Source organism: Rattus norvegicus, chromosome 20, assembly GCF_021556685.1.
Source record: "Rattus norvegicus strain SHRSP/BbbUtx chromosome 20, alternate assembly SHRSP_T2T, whole genome shotgun sequence".
In the NCBI taxonomy this organism is placed as follows: Eukaryota; Metazoa; Chordata; class Mammalia; order Rodentia; family Muridae; genus Rattus; species Rattus norvegicus.
In genome coordinates, this window is record NC_141553.1 from 1431834 (window position 1) to 1448804 (window position 16971).

General features: G+C 43.0%; 1 protein-coding gene and 1 pseudogene across 2 annotated transcripts; one reads left to right on the forward strand and one right to left on the reverse strand.

The window, feature by feature from the left end:
• Positions 1-4603: 4603 nt before the first annotated feature.
• Positions 4604-8743, reverse strand: RT1-M3-1 (RT1 class Ib, locus M3, gene 1). Of its 2 annotated transcripts, none has more exon segments than NM_022921.2 (7): positions 4604-4855; positions 5017-5050; positions 6247-6360; positions 6465-6740; positions 7705-7980; positions 8183-8452; positions 8644-8743. In NM_022921.2, coding segments are annotated over 6 exon segments (1020 nt in total). In that variant the 5' UTR covers positions 8717-8743; the 3' UTR covers positions 4604-4855; positions 5017-5039.
• On the forward strand, positions 15832-16728 carry Or1o2d-ps1 (olfactory receptor family 1 subfamily O member 2D, pseudogene 1; annotated as a pseudogene).

The window sequence follows — 16971 nt, forward strand, 5'->3', positions numbered from 1 at the left end:
GGATCATCTATCAGGAAGGACCACACTCCCACATCATGCAAAGTGAGTCAGATAACACCATGGCCCATGGTACAATTATATGATTGCTGTGACTAATCTTCAGTGTTAACTGGACTGGATTTGGAATTACCCTCAGTGCATACCTATGGGCAATTTGGAATCACCTCAAACACACATCTGGGAGTTTCTGTGACGATGTCTCTGGAGAGATTTCACTAAGGAGGAAAGATCCACTTTGAATGTGGGAGGAGCCATCCATTCCTTAGAATAATCTTGGATAGAAAAAGGAAAAAACGAAAAACCAGGCTTACTATCATTATTCATCTGTTTTTTCTTGTTGTCTACATGTGCAGTGTAACCTAGGACCCCATATTCCTTTTGTACTTTTTTCATCCTGATGTACTGCATTCTTCAAGCCATGAGTAAAATCAATCTTTCATTCCTAAATTGCTCGGCAGATGTTTTGCCACAGCAACAAGTCAAGTAGCAAATAAAATGATCTCTAGAAAAAAAATACTATGTTGGGTTTGTTATCTTTTAATTTGTCTTCTTATATTCATATTCCTGATGCATGAATATTCATTGCAATCACCACAATCGTGTGATAATTATTGAAATTCCTACCAGTGGCTTAGTAACAACAGCCCCCCGATATCCTCAGAGGCTTTACTGCATCTCCTTCTGGAGATCTAGTGAAGTTGAGTATTTCAGTCTTTCTCCAATATCCTTCTTCCAGTTGAACTTGGATGCCACTGACAAATCACGGTAAAGGGAGATTTAGAGTTCATAGAAGTTAAATCACAAGTAAGAGGTCAGGAAGCTGGTGAATCTAACAACAATCCAGGTCAATAGGAGCAGGATGAGAAAGAGTATAATTTTATTCTATCTTTTAATGACGAGTACAATGTAGATTTCCTTTTAAATAATTTATTGGTGTGTGTGTGTGTGTGTGTGTGTGTGTGTGTGTGTGTGTGTGTGTGTGGAGTTACTTATGACACATCATTTGTTGGGAAAGCAAATTGCACGTTCAACCATCAAGTTTGCATGCTCAAACCAAACACACACAATAGGAGAGATTTAAGTATCAGTGTTTTGACGGTATAATTTTGTTTTCGTTAGTCATTAGCACCAGTGCTATATACAGCAACAGGCTACAGAATGACAATTCAGTACATGTCTTTAGTGTGATGATCATCTCAGAGCACTACACTGTATGTAGGAAAGGACACACAGTAGTTCACATAATCTTTTAAACTAACATCCCCCATATCATATATTTATACTATGATTCATAACAATAGCAAAATCACAGTTATGAAGTAGCAACAAAGCTATTTTATGGTTGGCAGTCAAAAACCCACATGAGGAACTATATTAAAGAATTTCCGGGGTTGGGGATTTAGCTCAGTGGTAGAGCGCTTGTCTAGCAAGTGCAAGGCCCTGGGTTCGGTCCCCAGCTCCAAAAAAAAAGAAAAAGAAAAGAAAAAAATTTTTTCAGCTTTAGGAAGGATGAAAATCACTGCTTCAGCCCTTTCCAATTTACCCTCCCTGGTCCTTTCTTGACTCTCAATTCGACAACCATTTTTCTTTGACTATTATTGTTAAATAAGTATGTATGTATATATGTGTGTATGTGTGTATATGTGAGTTTATAAAGTCACATATATAATATCATCCAAGTGCATTTTTGTTGTTTATGTGTATATGGTTTCTGGGCTGACCACCATGTATTGGAAAACCAGTGAGTGGACTTATTCCTGGAGACCTCTAATTCTTCTTCCTCCAACAGTTATCAGCTGTCTATAGTTCTTTGTCTAGTGGTGAGAACCCACACAAATTTCCCCCTTGTATGTTGATATTGTCACCGTTCCTGTCTTATTTATGGAGTCATTTCTAGGGGACATGTTTTCACAATGTACTACCTGGTATTCCACCTCCTTCTGAGATGCTCCCTGAACCTTAGAGGCAGGAGCTGTAATGTAGATTTATCCATTGGAGCTGGGATCCCTGTAGTCAGTTGATTTCTATTCTATGTTCAGTTGTGATTTTCTGTAATGGTCTCTAGTGGTTTAAATATGTTTGGGCCAGAGGGTGGCACTATTAGGAAGTGTGGCCTTGTTAAAGCAGATATGACCAAGTTGCAATAGGTTTGGCCTTGCTGGAGGAACTGTGTCAATGTGGGGTGGGCTTTGAGACCCTCCTTCTAGCTGAGTGTGAGGCAGCTCCTATCTGTATTCAGATCAAGATGTAGAACCCTCAGGTCCTCCAGCACCATGCCTGTCTGGACAGTCATGCTTCCTGCCATGATGAAAATGGACTAAACCTCTGACCCTGTATGCCAGCCCCAGTTAAACATTGCCCTTTATAAAAGTTGTCTTGGTCATGGTGTCTCTTCACAGCAGTAGAAACCATAACTAAGTCTCCATTTACTGTAAAAAAAGGGTTTTTTGATGAAGGGTAGTAGCTACACTTATCTATAGGTATAAGGATAAAATTTCGAATGTAGTAAGGAATTATGTTGGTTTACCAACGTGAATTATGTTGGTTTACCAAAGTGGCCACAGTAGATTCTTACTAAGATCTATGACCTCACTAGCCCTGGTAAGCTGGATAGGTTTCCAGTACAAGGTATGACATTCTTCCTGATGAGCAGACTTTAAGTCCAATTAGACAGCATTTGGTTGCCACCAATATGTGAGTACCACACTTATGGCACCTTAGTCTTTCCCTGTTAGCCACTGCTGTGCAACAATAAGAAGAACTGGAGGCTGGAGCTGGAAGAGAAGCAGAACAGGAAGGCCATCTGAGAGCTACATGCTTGACAGGAGGTGGATGGGAGAAGGGATGAGTTGGGATGATTATCTCAGGAGACTGCCCCAAAGAAAATGCTAAAACCTTATATTATACAAATGTCTCCATGTCTCATTTTTTTAAAACCCAACCACGACCCTCACTCCCTTTAAAAAAAAAACCCTCAGTACAGGAGAATGGAGGCTGGCTGTCTCAGCTGGTGTTCAATATGTGCCAGAATCCTGAAGAAGTAGGTTCTAATGCCAGTGGAGGAATGGACATTTGAGCATTTCAAAACCTGCCCCCAATAACACACCTCCTCCAACAAGGATTCCTTCTCCTCCTCTTCTTCTTCCTCCTCCTCCTCCTCCTCACCTTCCTCTTCCTCTTCTTCCTCACCCTCCTCTTCCTCCTCCTCCTCCTCCTCCTCCCCGTCCTCCTCTACACCTTCTATCCAAGACAGAATTTCTCTGTGTGGCCCTGGCTACCTTGGAACTTGCTGTCCACACAAAGCTGGCCTTCATTTGGGACATCTACCTGCCTCTACCTACTGAGCGCTGGGATTAAAGAGATGTAGTGCCACCACCTGGACAAGGCCTACTCTCTGAATCCTTCTCAAATAGTTCTAATACACTGGAGTTTGGGAACAATGCCAAGATAGTAGGGGCCAAGGGGTCCCCTCCCTTCTCTTTCGACCAGGAGCCCATGCTTGCAAAAGCCCTCATAGAATACTAGATAAAGCCAGCTCCAAGTTCTGGATTCCAAAGTGGTCAACTGGACTTAAGACCACCCTATAGGGCCCTAAAAACTCACCTGATAAGGCAATAAGCCCAGTACCTAGCCAGCATGTCATCACCTCCCTCCCCTCCCCTACAAAAAGACCCTAATAAGCCCAGCTACGAACCGAGGGAACCCACCTGAGAGCTGCTCCCAATGAACCTGCCTTTATACTTTAATTTGGCTCAATTCAATTTATTTTGTAGGTGAAGACACCTATCAAGTTCTATCATCTGTGGACCAATGTTCAAATATTCAAGCATAGATGGGCCATTCTCATTCAAATCACCCATTCTACACCATGGGGCCCATATCCTTGTGGCCATATCCTAATGTAAAATGCATTTAGTCTATTTTCAAAAGTTTCCATAATCTATCACACTCTTTTTTAAGATTTATTCATTTATTATATATAAGTACACTGATGCTGTCTTCAGACACACTGGAAGAGGGCATCAGATTTCATTACAGATGGTTGTGAGCCACCATGTGGTTGCTGGGATTTGAACTCAGGACCTCAGGAAGAGCAGTCAGTGCTCTTAACCACTGAGCCATCTCTCCAGCCCTCTATCACACTCTTGACACAGTTTAAAATACCCAAGTCCAAAGTCTCCTATGAGACTTAAGGCAATCTATTTGTAACCTGCAGGAAAACCAGAACTAAATAGCAAATTACATTAAATCTCGAAGCACTAAAATTACTAAATTTAAAAATAAAAACCAAATCCATACAAAATAGAATATAACCCATCACTGTATTTCAGATAACTGCTGATATAAAACTGTTAGTCTGTAAGGCTCAGTCTTTGTTCCGTTTCTCATTTTAGTCATTCCCTAAGCAATTTCATCAATGCTGAATACATAACTCACATGGCATCCTGGTCCAAATCCATTTCCTACCCTGAAGATCAATGGTAGAGGACATAAAAACATCCAAGTCCGTGGAAGACTCTCCACTGTTAAATCCCAGCCACAGTTTGCACTCTAGCTGCCCTCTGAACCACCCACAACAGACTGAGTGCATTAAACACAAGGGGTTTGTAAGTTCACTTTTATTCCCTTTCAAATTTACAAATTTTAATAACACAACCAACTTCTTATAACAAGAAGGTAAAAAAAAATAAAGTTATATATACATTCTTATTTTGACCAGGGAAGAAGCCGCTCATAGAAAACTAAAGTTCCACAAGGCATGAAGAAGTCCCAGATTCCACTGTGGTACTGGTGAAAAGGGAGGTAACACGGTTATGGGGAACAGACTCAGTCCCACACACTCAGTGCTTTCATACTGGGGGAAAAAAAAAACCAGAAGATATTCAGCCTATCCTCTGGAAGCGGTAATGCTCTAAGATCCAAACTCAAATGTCCCAACCCTTAAGAGTCCCCATAACCCAAAAGGCTATCCTCTGTTCTACCACATACTGCAGGTTAGGCCCTGCAAGGTCTTACCTTTCTAAATGGTGAGAGAAGCATCAGAGCATGCCTATAGCAGAATAAATAAGACATGGTCAGACTCCACAAGATGAGCGGGCTGTGTTGCCCCATGGCTCCTGTCTACTCTATTTCATATCAGGAACCGTATCCCACTAGTCTGAGTATAACTGCTCATCTTTCCCCTATGGAAAGAAAGCAATGAGCAAGGGGCCAGGAAGGCAGCAGTGCCGTGAAGATCTATGAAAAGGCTTAATCCTGGCCCAAAGGAAGCTACTAGAACTAGGACTGCAGACTTAGGGAAGGATTTGAAAATCTGGTGATATGCAGGAAGTATAATAAAGCCTTCTGGACTCTGTTCTCAGCAGGGAGCTTCCACTCTGATTACAGCTTTTCTTTCACATGGCCCCCTGCATAGTAGACTGTCACCACAGAGACTCAGGCAAGGTGAGCGTTTGTTTGTGATACTGCTTCCTAGTTGACGTTGCTCACAACGCTACATCAGTGTGACTTTCATTAGTGCACCTAAGTGCTTGTGGATGCAAATGTATATGCTATTTTATGGGATAAAGTGGCCCCTGTGATACTTTACACACCTTAAGTAAACGCCTCTTCAAAGTGTAACTGAAGGTCTTTACATGAGTCAAAAAATAGTCCCCAGAATTTTGATCTTTTAAGATTAAATTATTTTGGATTTAGATGTAAACTGTTTAAACTGTGTGTATATCCAGTCTGTCTGCAACTGGTTGATTCACATCTATCATCTATAATCTCAGTGCAGGGAAACAGAAATAGGAGAATCCCTGGAGTTTTTTTGGCTAGCTGTTCTAATCAAATTAGTAAGATCCCATCTCAAGAAAAGTCAGAAAGGATAGAGGAAGACACAGTATTGACCTCTAGCTTACACATCCATACACGTAAACACACACATACACCCACATATATACACATACACACACAAACATACACACAAGCACACACACATACACACATGTACACATGTACACACACAAACATACATATACACACATACATACATGCACTGAACACATAACTACATTATACACACAAGTACCTATATCATACACTCATAAATACACAATAAAATACAATGATTAAGTAAAATAAACCATTGTGTCATTTGAGGTGGTGGGTCAAAGGTCTTCCTACAGAAAAGGCAGGGCCAATTCCACCTAAGACCTGAAGTCCACAAGTGAGGAAGATAACTCAGGCTACCCTTTTGCTTACCTGCACCCCTCCTCCTGTACACCAAAACAACAGTGAGCACACCTCCCAGGAGAGCCAGAATAACAATGATTACTATGATGACCATGATGACGACAAAGGACTGAGACGATCCTCCTGGGAAAGAAGTGGAGGGTGAGGGTCCCGATCCCCAGTTCTCATCCCTGATCTTAATCTAGGCTCCTTCTTTCCTTAGTTCTGTTACCCTTACCCATCCTTACCCCATTTCAGGACAAGAGGCTCAGGCAGCCCCTCATGCTCCACATGGCATGTGTATTTCTGCTCCTCTCCAGAAGGCACCACCACAGATGCCCACTTCTGGAAGGTTCCATCCCCTGAAGGCCTGGTCTCCACAAGCTCCATGTCCTGGGTCAGGTCCTCCCCATTCAACTGCCAGGTTAGGGTGATGTCAGCAGGGTAGAAGCCCAGGGCCCAACACCTCAGGGTGACATCACCTTCAGGTCTTGGGTGAAGGGTCACATGTGCCTTTGGGGGATCTGGGTGGGGAAGTGTTGGGAGAAAAAAGCATTTTAAGGGAGTCATTGGAGCTCATGTGAGCATCCTTGGGATGGTCAGAATTAGGCTACAAAAGGAATGTAAGCACCATACAGGAACCGATTCTGGTACCTAGCATAATCCATTCCTTGGAATGTTCTAAAATCAGGGTTAATGTACTAAATAGTTTTTATGTCAACTTGACACAAGCTAAAGTTATATGAGAGGAGGGTACCTCCATTAATAAAAGATCAGATTGTAGGCAAGTCTATAGGTCATTTTCCTAATTAGTGATTGATGCTTCAGGGCCCAACTCATTGTAGATGGTGCCATGGCTGGACGGGAGGTCCTGGGTCCTATAAAAATGCAAGCTGAGCAGGCCATAGGGTGCAAGCCAAGAAGCAGCACTCCTGTATGCCCTGTAGATCAACAGTTTGAGTTTCTGTCCTGATTGCCTTCAACGATGAACAGTGCTGGAAGGGTAAGCCAAATAAACCCTGTCTTTCCCCAACTTGCTTTTGGTCATGGTGTTTCTTTATAGCAATAGAAACCCTAAGACAGCATCAAGTAGGAGTCTTCAGATTTCCCATCTCTAGTCCTAATTGGGTTGAGCTGAGAGACTCAGCATCAGTGGAGGGTGACCTCCAAAGACATTGGGGGTGAGTGAGCAGAGAACCAGGCCTGAGGGAGGCCATGGTTCACAATGAGTTGCAGACTGGATGGAAGTGTGTGCGTTTGTTTATTTCAGGGTGTTTTCTCCTTCCATCCGGGACAGATTCAACTATTCTGCAAGCAGGGTCAGCCCTGAGGACAGTCACTCTCTCATGTTGGATCAGGAAAGCCACTAGCACTCATTCTCCTCCTTATGCAGTATTCTAGCTGATCCCTCCCCAGACAACAAGCCTCACTTGTACGGTAGAGGGGATATCTTGGCTTCTAAAAGTGGTTCTTAGTTGTTCCCCATACCTGCTCTCTGAAGAATCTCTTTTCCATTCTGCAGGAATCTATGGAGCAGCTCCAGGCACTCTCCATCCACATAGGCTCTGAAGTATTCTGCTCTACCTTCTGACTCTAACTCGCTCTTCGTGATCTGAGCCACCATGTCTGCTGCAGTCCAGGAGCTCAGGTCCTCATTCAGGGTGATGTAATCCGAGCCGTCATATGCAGCCTGATAGTGTGCTCCAAGAAGTCTCATGTCTGGCCCCACCTCGCAGGCAACCATCCACTGCAGGATGTGAGAACCTAGCCACAACCAAGCTGTCAGTCTGGGCCACCCCATCGCAATCTGCCCACTAGCAAGATTTAGGCTAAAACTGAAAGTGAAACCAACTAAAGGTTTATGAGGGTTCTGAAGTCCAACCAAACTTTAAACCTGAGACACAGGGCTAATCTAGCTTAGCAGTAGGGACATATAAGAGTCCAACCCAGACCTGGGGTCACTCACCGCCTTCACTCTGGTTGTAGTAGCGGATCAAGGTCCGAAGTCTTGCTCTGGCTCTTTGTGCAATGCTTTTTACTTTGAGTTTCAGCTCCTCCCAATACTCTGGTCCTTCCTTCTCCATCCAAGGTGCACGGGCCTCCATCCTCGGAATCTCCTCAACGCTATCACAGCGCTGAAACAGCTTGTCATCCACATAGCCGACAGAAATATATTGAGGCTCCCCACGGCCCGGCCGTGACAGGGCAGTGTGGAAATAACGCAGTGAATGTGTGCCTGGAGGTGGCGCAGGGTTACATTAGAACCCTTCACTGATAACCCCAGAGAGTGCACGAGCGGTAGGGTGGGGTGGGGGTGGGGCAGGGAGCGGCGCTAGGGAACAGGTGAGGAAGGGATCCGGAGGGTCTGGTCCTGACACCCATGCTCCTCCCCTCAGAGCTTATTTCCTTCCAGACCCTTGAACTCACCAGCACCTGTTCGGCTAACAGCCAGAGCGACCACCACCATCAGCAGGAGAGAGAACTTGTTTGAGGTCGCCATCCTTCCCGTGGTAGCCCTGATTGGATGCTCTAGGTACACTCCACCCAATTACAATGAGAAGCGGGGAAGCGTCATCAGTATCCATGCAAAACTACCCAACAAAGTTTGACTAACAAAAGTGAAACCTCAGAGGAAATGGGGGAATTTCTGATGCTGGGTTTCCCCCTCCTTTGACTCCTACCAGGAAGGATCAAACCTGAAACCTAGCCTTGGACTTGACCTCTGTTCTCCTACACTGAGTACTTAATGTCATGTTTCCTAGAACATTTCTAATATTCCAGGATCAGTATGTTCTCTAAAACAAGCAAACAAAAAAAAATGTATGTGTGCTGATGTTTTGCTTATATTTCTGTATGTGCACCTCGTGAGTGCCTAGTGCCAGCAGAGGTTAGAAGGAAGTGGGTATCTGACAGCCTGGAACTGGTGTTACTGGTTCTATTGATTGCCACATGAGTGCTGGAAGTAAAACCCAGGTCCTCTGGTGACTTTTATGGGTTAGGTCTGCAAATAATGATCACATTTGGAAATTAGAAGTGTTAAGGTTCTACTTGGGAGCACACACTTGTAAACCCAGTCTCCAGGACACGTGGCCAGAGAGGCTTTGGAAGGAGTTCAAGGTTGTCTTCAGCGAAGGCGTCAATACCACTGTGGGATAAGGAAGGAAGAAAAAATGAACGGGAAAAGAGAGGGTGAGATAGGAAGAAAAGGAGGGAAAGAGGAAGGGAAGGAGAGGGGAAGGAGGAAGAGAGAAGGAAAGGGGGAGAAAAAAGAAGGAGAGAGGGGAGGTGAGAAAGAGAGAGACAGAGAGCTACAGAGGAAGAGAGGGAGAGAGAGAGGAAGAGAGAGAGAGGGAGAGAGGGAGAGAGAGAGAGAGGATATGAAAATGAGAATGAAAATGAATTAAAAGAGGAAAGTTCTATGTATGGCTTTGACTAACAAAGAAAAGGAAATATTGTTGATACCAGAGTCAGAGAAGAGTTTTCACCTCTGCAAAACATAGTTTTAAGATGGGAAGTCTGCAATCTGGTCACTAAACACACTAGAAAGGGGATCCTCTGTTCCTCTCTTAAGTGCTCATTGGTGCTCTGGTGAGAAATCTTCCAAGAGCACTTACAGTCAAACCTTTTGGTTGTAAAGAGTGGAAGCCCTTGAGTTTTACTTATGTGCAAGCTATAAAGTCCTCCCATCCCACTGGGGATACAAGAGACTGTTCTTGAAGTCAGTGTAGGGACAGGACACTGACTTGGATGCAGATTCATTAACACAGTTGGCAATTTGGCTGCACCGTAGGGAAAACAGCTCTGGCAGGTAGAAAATAAAGGCAGTCTTAAAACAAAAATATTGAGATGCGGTCTAATGAATCTATTGATGTTAGCACTTTGATGACTGGACATAAAATATGCCATTACTCAATATTGCACACAGAAATAATATTAATCACAGTGTCACAAATGAATTCTTTAGATGGATTGCAGTATTTCAATAGGCCCACTTGCCACTCCTGCCCTGTGTGTATAAAAACAGCTGTCCCCAAGGGTACGTTAGCCAAACTCTCACCCACATCGCTCAGTCTCCATGTGGTTTTGTCTTCTTTGGTTTTTAGAGACAGGGTTTCTCGGCCCTAACTGTCCTGGACTCACTTTGTAGATGAGGAAGGCCTTGAACTCACAGAGATTCTCCTACCTCTGCCTCCCAAGAGATGGGATCAAACGTGTGTGCCACCACGCCTGGCTCTGTCTCCATGTTTGATCATAAATGATCCACAGGGTCTGTAGAACGCAGCGTAAAGCTCGTCCTTTCCACTTGCAGTATATTGCTCTAAGTGTCCTGGCCTTTTGCACTTAGTAAATGATAGGTTTCTCAGTGACTGCTGGGGTGCTGCCCCATCTTTGACACTATTACCACGCTTTTCTCCCTCCTAAGTGGCAAAAGATTTTACCAAAATTTTATTATTTTTAACATCAATGGAATGACTAGAACAAAGAGAAAATAAATAAATAAATTGATTCTTATGGGAATGAAATTTGGACAGATTGATTCCTTGGAGAGAAAACCCCATGATGTTAGTGCCCAAGATGCTGCTGGGGAAGTATGAGAGGGTTCACTCTGCCTTTCCCTGTGTCACAACACAAAGTGAGACCTGCTGAGATTAAGTATCGTAATTATAAGTAGGTTTATATATCCATTCTAAAGTATGCACAGCTGTTTAGACTAACAGCAAATATGATATCGGCAGAAAATTTCCTTTCATTTCCCCTTTTTGTCTCTCTCTTCTCCCCCTTCTTCCCTCCCTTCTCCCACTCCCTCATTCCCACCCTTCCTCAGGCAAGGTGTGCTGAAGCCCAAGCTAGTGTGAAAACCTCGATGTAGTCCATGTGAACATTTTGAACTATTTTTTTCTAAGAAACTATTGTTTCAGTTACTTGTTTGCTTTACATCCCTATCACAGGTCCCCTCCCTCCTTTCCTCCTAGTCCCTCCCTCTACCCTCCCCTCCCTTTCCCCTCAGAAAAGGGGAGGTCTCCAATGGATATCAACCTGCCTAGGCATTTCAAGTTGCACTGAAGACTAAGAACATCTCCCCTACTGAAGATAGACAAGGCAGCCCAGTGAGGGGAAAGGGATCCAAAGGCAGGTAACAGAGTCACAGACAGTCCATTCTCACTGTTAGGAACCCCACAGGAAGACGAAGCTGAGTAGCTGTTACATATGTGCAGAGAGCCCAGTTCACCCACCTCCTGAGAGCTTAGCTTATGTGGAAAGTGCCTTCACATGGACTTTTAGGGTCTTTTCCCCTACTCTGATGAAGGGAAGTTCAGACCACAGCAATGGGTGAGTGAGGGTAACTGGGGGCCACCTTTGACTGCAGTTTGTGAAAATTACACCATAGCCAGAGAAGGCTCACTATCTGGAAATCTTTTCTTTTCCTAATTTGTTAATAGATTTTAATTTTGTGGCATGCACTCATGGTGTGTTTGGAATTTTCAGATCTCAAGATAAATATATGGAAGTGTGTGTGTGTGTGTGTGTGCGTGTGTGTATGTGTGTGTGCGTGTGTGTGTGTGCGCGTGCGTGTGTGTGTGTGTGTGACTTTAGTGATCTGGTGATAAATATGGGTACATGTGTTATGCAAGAATGAGAGAGAGAGCAAAGAACTAGAGCATTTATCTCTTCTCTGAATTATCTGTTAAAGTCTTGTCTATCAGAGAAGCAAGTTTTGTTCCAGGGTTGGTATCAAGTTAGGTTATATTTGATGTTAAACAAACACTTGACTCTGTGGGAGTGTTTTTAAAGGAAGAAGGATGATTTTATTATCAGAAAAATGAAAAAAGTCTGTGAACTAGAGTAGGATATTCGTCTTGCATCATTTCCTGTACACAATCCCAAATCCTTGGCCATGTATGCCTGTTAGTACGATTCTTGAAATGCCCCACCATCAACAGTTACATTTCCAACATTTCTGCTCCGCATGTGTTCATGGAAAGCATCTCCTTGCTGTCTGGCTTGACGAACTGATAATGTAATGAAATTTCCACAGTGCTTCTGATGCTAACTAATCTGAATGCATCATTGCAGGAAAAACAGAATGCCAAAACCATTGTTCCACTGTTGCTGAAGTCTTTTACTCAATCCAGGACATAGATCACTTGTGTCTGAGGATAGTGGGCCCAAGGATAGGATGAAAATAACTAATAGCAACATTTCTTCCCCCAGATTATTGGGTTAATTATTGCTTTGCTGAACTGGTGTGATTGTCTGTTATGTCTTCTGATGATCATTAAATTTAGCATCATAGTCAGGGGAATCTTATGGATAAAATGGAGATGCAAACTGTAATAAAAGATAAATATGACCTCAGGAAGTTTGTTAACAAACACTGAATAGGTTCTATTAAGCTGATGGCAAGACCAGTAAATGCACAGAGGGCAGGTAAAAGTGATAGGTATTTTTTGGATTCTGGGGTTACAGTATTAAAAAAAATTAGAAAGCATTTTTGTTTCTTCCTAGAACTTGCATTTAAGTTGAAGATATGTTGTAAGACTTCATACACCAAATTAAGATACAGTCCTTTGATAACAGGGAAGGGCAATAATTGTGTGTGTGTGAGTGTGTGTGTGTGTGTGTGTGTGTGTGTGTGTGTGTGTGTCTTTGAGTGAGTGTTTTTACATGGGAGAGTCAGAAAAACAGAGTTTAGGACAAAACAAAAAACAAAAAAAAAAGGCATTTTCCATGTTGGTTTATCAAGTGTCAGAATATTCACCCCAGTGGAGAACTGGTGCTGCCTTGGAAGTCAGTATGGTTGAGACAAGAAGTTGAAGAGCAGAGAGAAATGCACAAGGAAAGAGGGGGAAGGTGGTTCAGCATCTTCTAGTTCACCACAGCGTGTTAGATCTTCACATAATATGGGAGGCACTGAAGAGCTCAGAGCTTTAGACACAGTTAACTGTAATCCTCGGTGGGCGTGAAGATGACTTTTACTTGGACAAGAATGGAAATAAAATCATTCTAAGACTCCATATGCATTTTATACTTATTAGCAAATGCATTAGGAACACTGTTTTTCTACCAGTCCCCTACGATACCAATGAGTGGCTAAAAAGATTGAGCATTTTAATTCCACCCAACCTTTGTATAGTATAGAAATTGCAAAGACTTGAAAATTTTTCCTGTAATTCAAAAACTCTCCAATGATCTTATGCGCTGGCTAAAGAGAGAAATGTGGATCTATACTTAGAAATACTGGCTGTGGGATTGGTAAAATTTCTACTTCACAACTTTCAATGGTTCATTGCTACCCTAGGATGCCTCCTCTGCCATACATTAGAAAATAGTTACAGATTTTCTTCTTGTTAATCTGATTAGACTATTTGACTCTTGGACTCAGTCGTGTTCCTAAGAGAATGGAAGAAATAACATAATTACTGGAACATCACAGTTCCAGCAGGTGCCTGTATATACCCGGATACACAGAAACATTATTCCCTCATGATCGTAGGAATGTAACAGCTCTTCTCTGTTTGTTTCATTTATGTAGAAGGTATTGCCTTTGCAAGAGGCTGCCCCAATTTTTCACGTTAGAGAACGGTATTTGGGTCTGTTTGGCGGAAATTTTTTATTTGCACCTGCAAGCGTGTAACATCGCTTTGCTTTTACCTTCACATGATCATTTGATGCAAAATTAGTGTGCACAGAATACTTAAGATTGTTAAACAGAGTAGAATACTTGTGAATATATATATATGTATATATATATATGGGGTTAAATACAAACACACAGTATTAACAGTCTTTCACTCCTCACTTTGGCATAACCTTTTTGAATATCTTCCTTTGCCAGATTAGAGGAGCCTGGACCTGTACACACTGTGCTAATGTTGTGTTCTGATGATCAACTGAATGATTAGTAAATGTATTTTGTAAACCTAAAAAAAAAAGAGTTACCAGATTAAACAACTACTCACTTCCTATATCGTCCTGTATGTTGGCCTCTCCTGTCCCAGACTCCATCGAAAGGGGAGTTCATCTGTCTTATATTTGATCTTTGATCCAAAATAAACCTGTTTTCATTACTTAGCTTGTAATCTTATGCTAGCAACAGAAACTGAACAAGACCCAAAATTAGTTCTAAGAAATGTGAGTCTTGCTGATAACTCACTGAATGTGCGCACTGAGGCACAATAGACCGCACGGGGCATTCTCAGATCAAAATAATAAAAGCCTTAGAAGACACAAGGACTTATTCTATTTCATAAGAATTATGCTTGTCCATGTAACTTCCTTTAAACAAATGAGTAACATGTTTTTTGAAGGAACTCCCTTGGCAGCACTGTGAACAACCCATTCATTGAGGCAACAACGGTCACAGTAAGTCACCCAGGAAACAGCAGTACTCTACTTGGTCTCCTAGAGCTGAGTGGAGACTCTCTGGATGAACAGGAACATTTACTGAAATCCCACTGTAAGAAAGCACTAAGTTAACTAAGATGCAGCGTCTGTCTTCAAAGGAATTGAAGTAAAAAAGATTCACAGGAAACTGGCTATTCTATTCTGTGGGGGAAAAAAAACCTGATAAATAGCATAGCTTTCACCTAGAGAATTCTCAGAAGACATTCAATGAATTGACTCTATGTCTTCCCAGGGAGCTATTTTTTTTTATTTTTTTTTAATTTATTTGATACTTAATAATAATTCTTTGGTTTCCAGGCAAACATCCCCCTCCCCCTCCCCTTCCTTATGGGTGTTCCCCTCCCAACCCTCCCCCCATTGCCGCCCTCCCCCCAACAGTCTAGTTCACTGGGGGTTCAGTCTTAGCAGGACCCAGGGCTTCCCCTTCCACTGGTGCTCTTACTAGGATATTCATTGCTACCTATGAGGTTGGAGTCCAGGGTCAGTCCATGTATAGTCTTTAGGTAGTGGCTTAGTCCCTGGAAGCTCTGGTTGCTTGGCATTGTTGTACATATGGGGTCTCGAGCCCCTTCAAGCTCTTCCAGTTCTTTCTCTGATTCCTTCAACGGGGGACCTATTCTCAGTTCAGTGGTTTGCTGCTGGCATTCGCCTCTGTATTTGCTGTATTCTGGCTGTGTCTCTCAGGAGCGATCTACATCCGGCTCCTGTCGGTCTGCACTTCTTTGCTTCATCCATCTTGTCTAATTGGGTGGCTGTATATGTATGGGCCACATGTGGGGCAGGCTCTGAATGGGTGTTCCTTCAGTCTCTGTTTTAATCTTTGCCTCTCTCTTCCCTGCCAAGGGTATTCTTGTTCCCCTTTTAGAGAAGGAGTGAAGCATTCACATTTTGATCATCCGTCTTGAGTTTCATTTGTTCTAGGCATATAGGGTAATTCAAGCATTTGGGCTAATAGCCACTTATCAGTGAGTGCATACCATGTATGTCTTTCTGTGATTGGGTTAGCTCACTCAGGATGATATTTTCCAGGGAGCTAGTTTTAATGAACTCCAAATCTTGTCCCTCCTTTTGCTATTCTAGATTCCATTGCTCAGTCGATGCTGTGAGGAAGACCCATTGGCAAGGGACCAAGTCTGGGTTGAGGCCAAGTCTTGCCTGCAGTGAGAGAATTTTCTTCATACCATTTCTTCTTTATTGAAAAGACTCAAGATGAACTGCACTCAGGCTCCTGGCTTTACCCTCTTGGGATTATCCAGTGATACAGAGAAATGGCAACTCTTCCTTTGCATCTTCCTTGCTCTCTACTTGTTGGGCCTTTTAGGGAACCTGCTCCTTCTGTTAGCTATTGGTGCTGATGTCCACCTCCACACCCCCATGTATTTCTTCCTCAGTCAGCTCTCACTCGTGGATCTTTGCTTCATCACCACCACAGCCCCTAAAATGCTAGAGACTCTGTGGACTAGAGATGGGTCAATCTCATTCTCTGGATGCCTGACTCAGTTGTATTTCTTTGGTGTTTTTGCAGATATGGATAACCTGCTTCTGGCAGTCATGGCTATTGACCGCTATGCTGCTATCTGCCACCCACTGCTCTACCCACTTCTCATGACTCCTTGTAGATGTGAGGTTCTGGTCAGTGGGTCATGGGGAGTAGCTCATTGTGTGTCTCTGACCCAAACCTTGATGCTCTCTCAGTTAATTTTTCATACCAATCAAGGGATTCCTCAATTTTTCTGTGAACTTGGGCCTCTCTTAACACTTTCCTGTTCAGACACTCACCTTAATGAGGTCCTGTTGACAGCTCTGGTTGGAGTTTTAGGAATCAGTGCAGTTCTCTGCATTGTAAGTTCTTATGGTTATATTTTTTATGCTGTAGCTAGAGTTCCATCAGCACAGGGGAAAAGGAAAGCCTTGGCTACATGCAGTTCCCACCTCTCTGTAGTCCTCCTTTTCTACAGCACAATCTTTGCCGCCTACCTGAAGCCCTCATCTAGTTCAAGTTCCTCTGGGGAGGTGGTAGCTGCTGTCATGTATACCTTGGTAACTCCCACTCTGAACCCCTTCATTTATAGTCTGAGAAATAAGGATGTTAAGAGTTCCTTGAGAGGGGCTGGGGATTTAGCTCAGTGGTAGAGCGCTTACCTAGGAAGCGCAAGGCCCTGGGTTCGGTCCCCAGCTCCGAAAAAAAAAAAGAACAAAAAAAAAAAAAAGAGTTCCTTGAGAAAGATCCTGAACATGGAGAAGTCTCGGGAGTAAGGATCACTCAGGAAATATAACACCCACACATCACTACTATACATGCAAAGTGAGTCAGTTAACACCAGGCTCAGGGGAGAATTACATGATTTT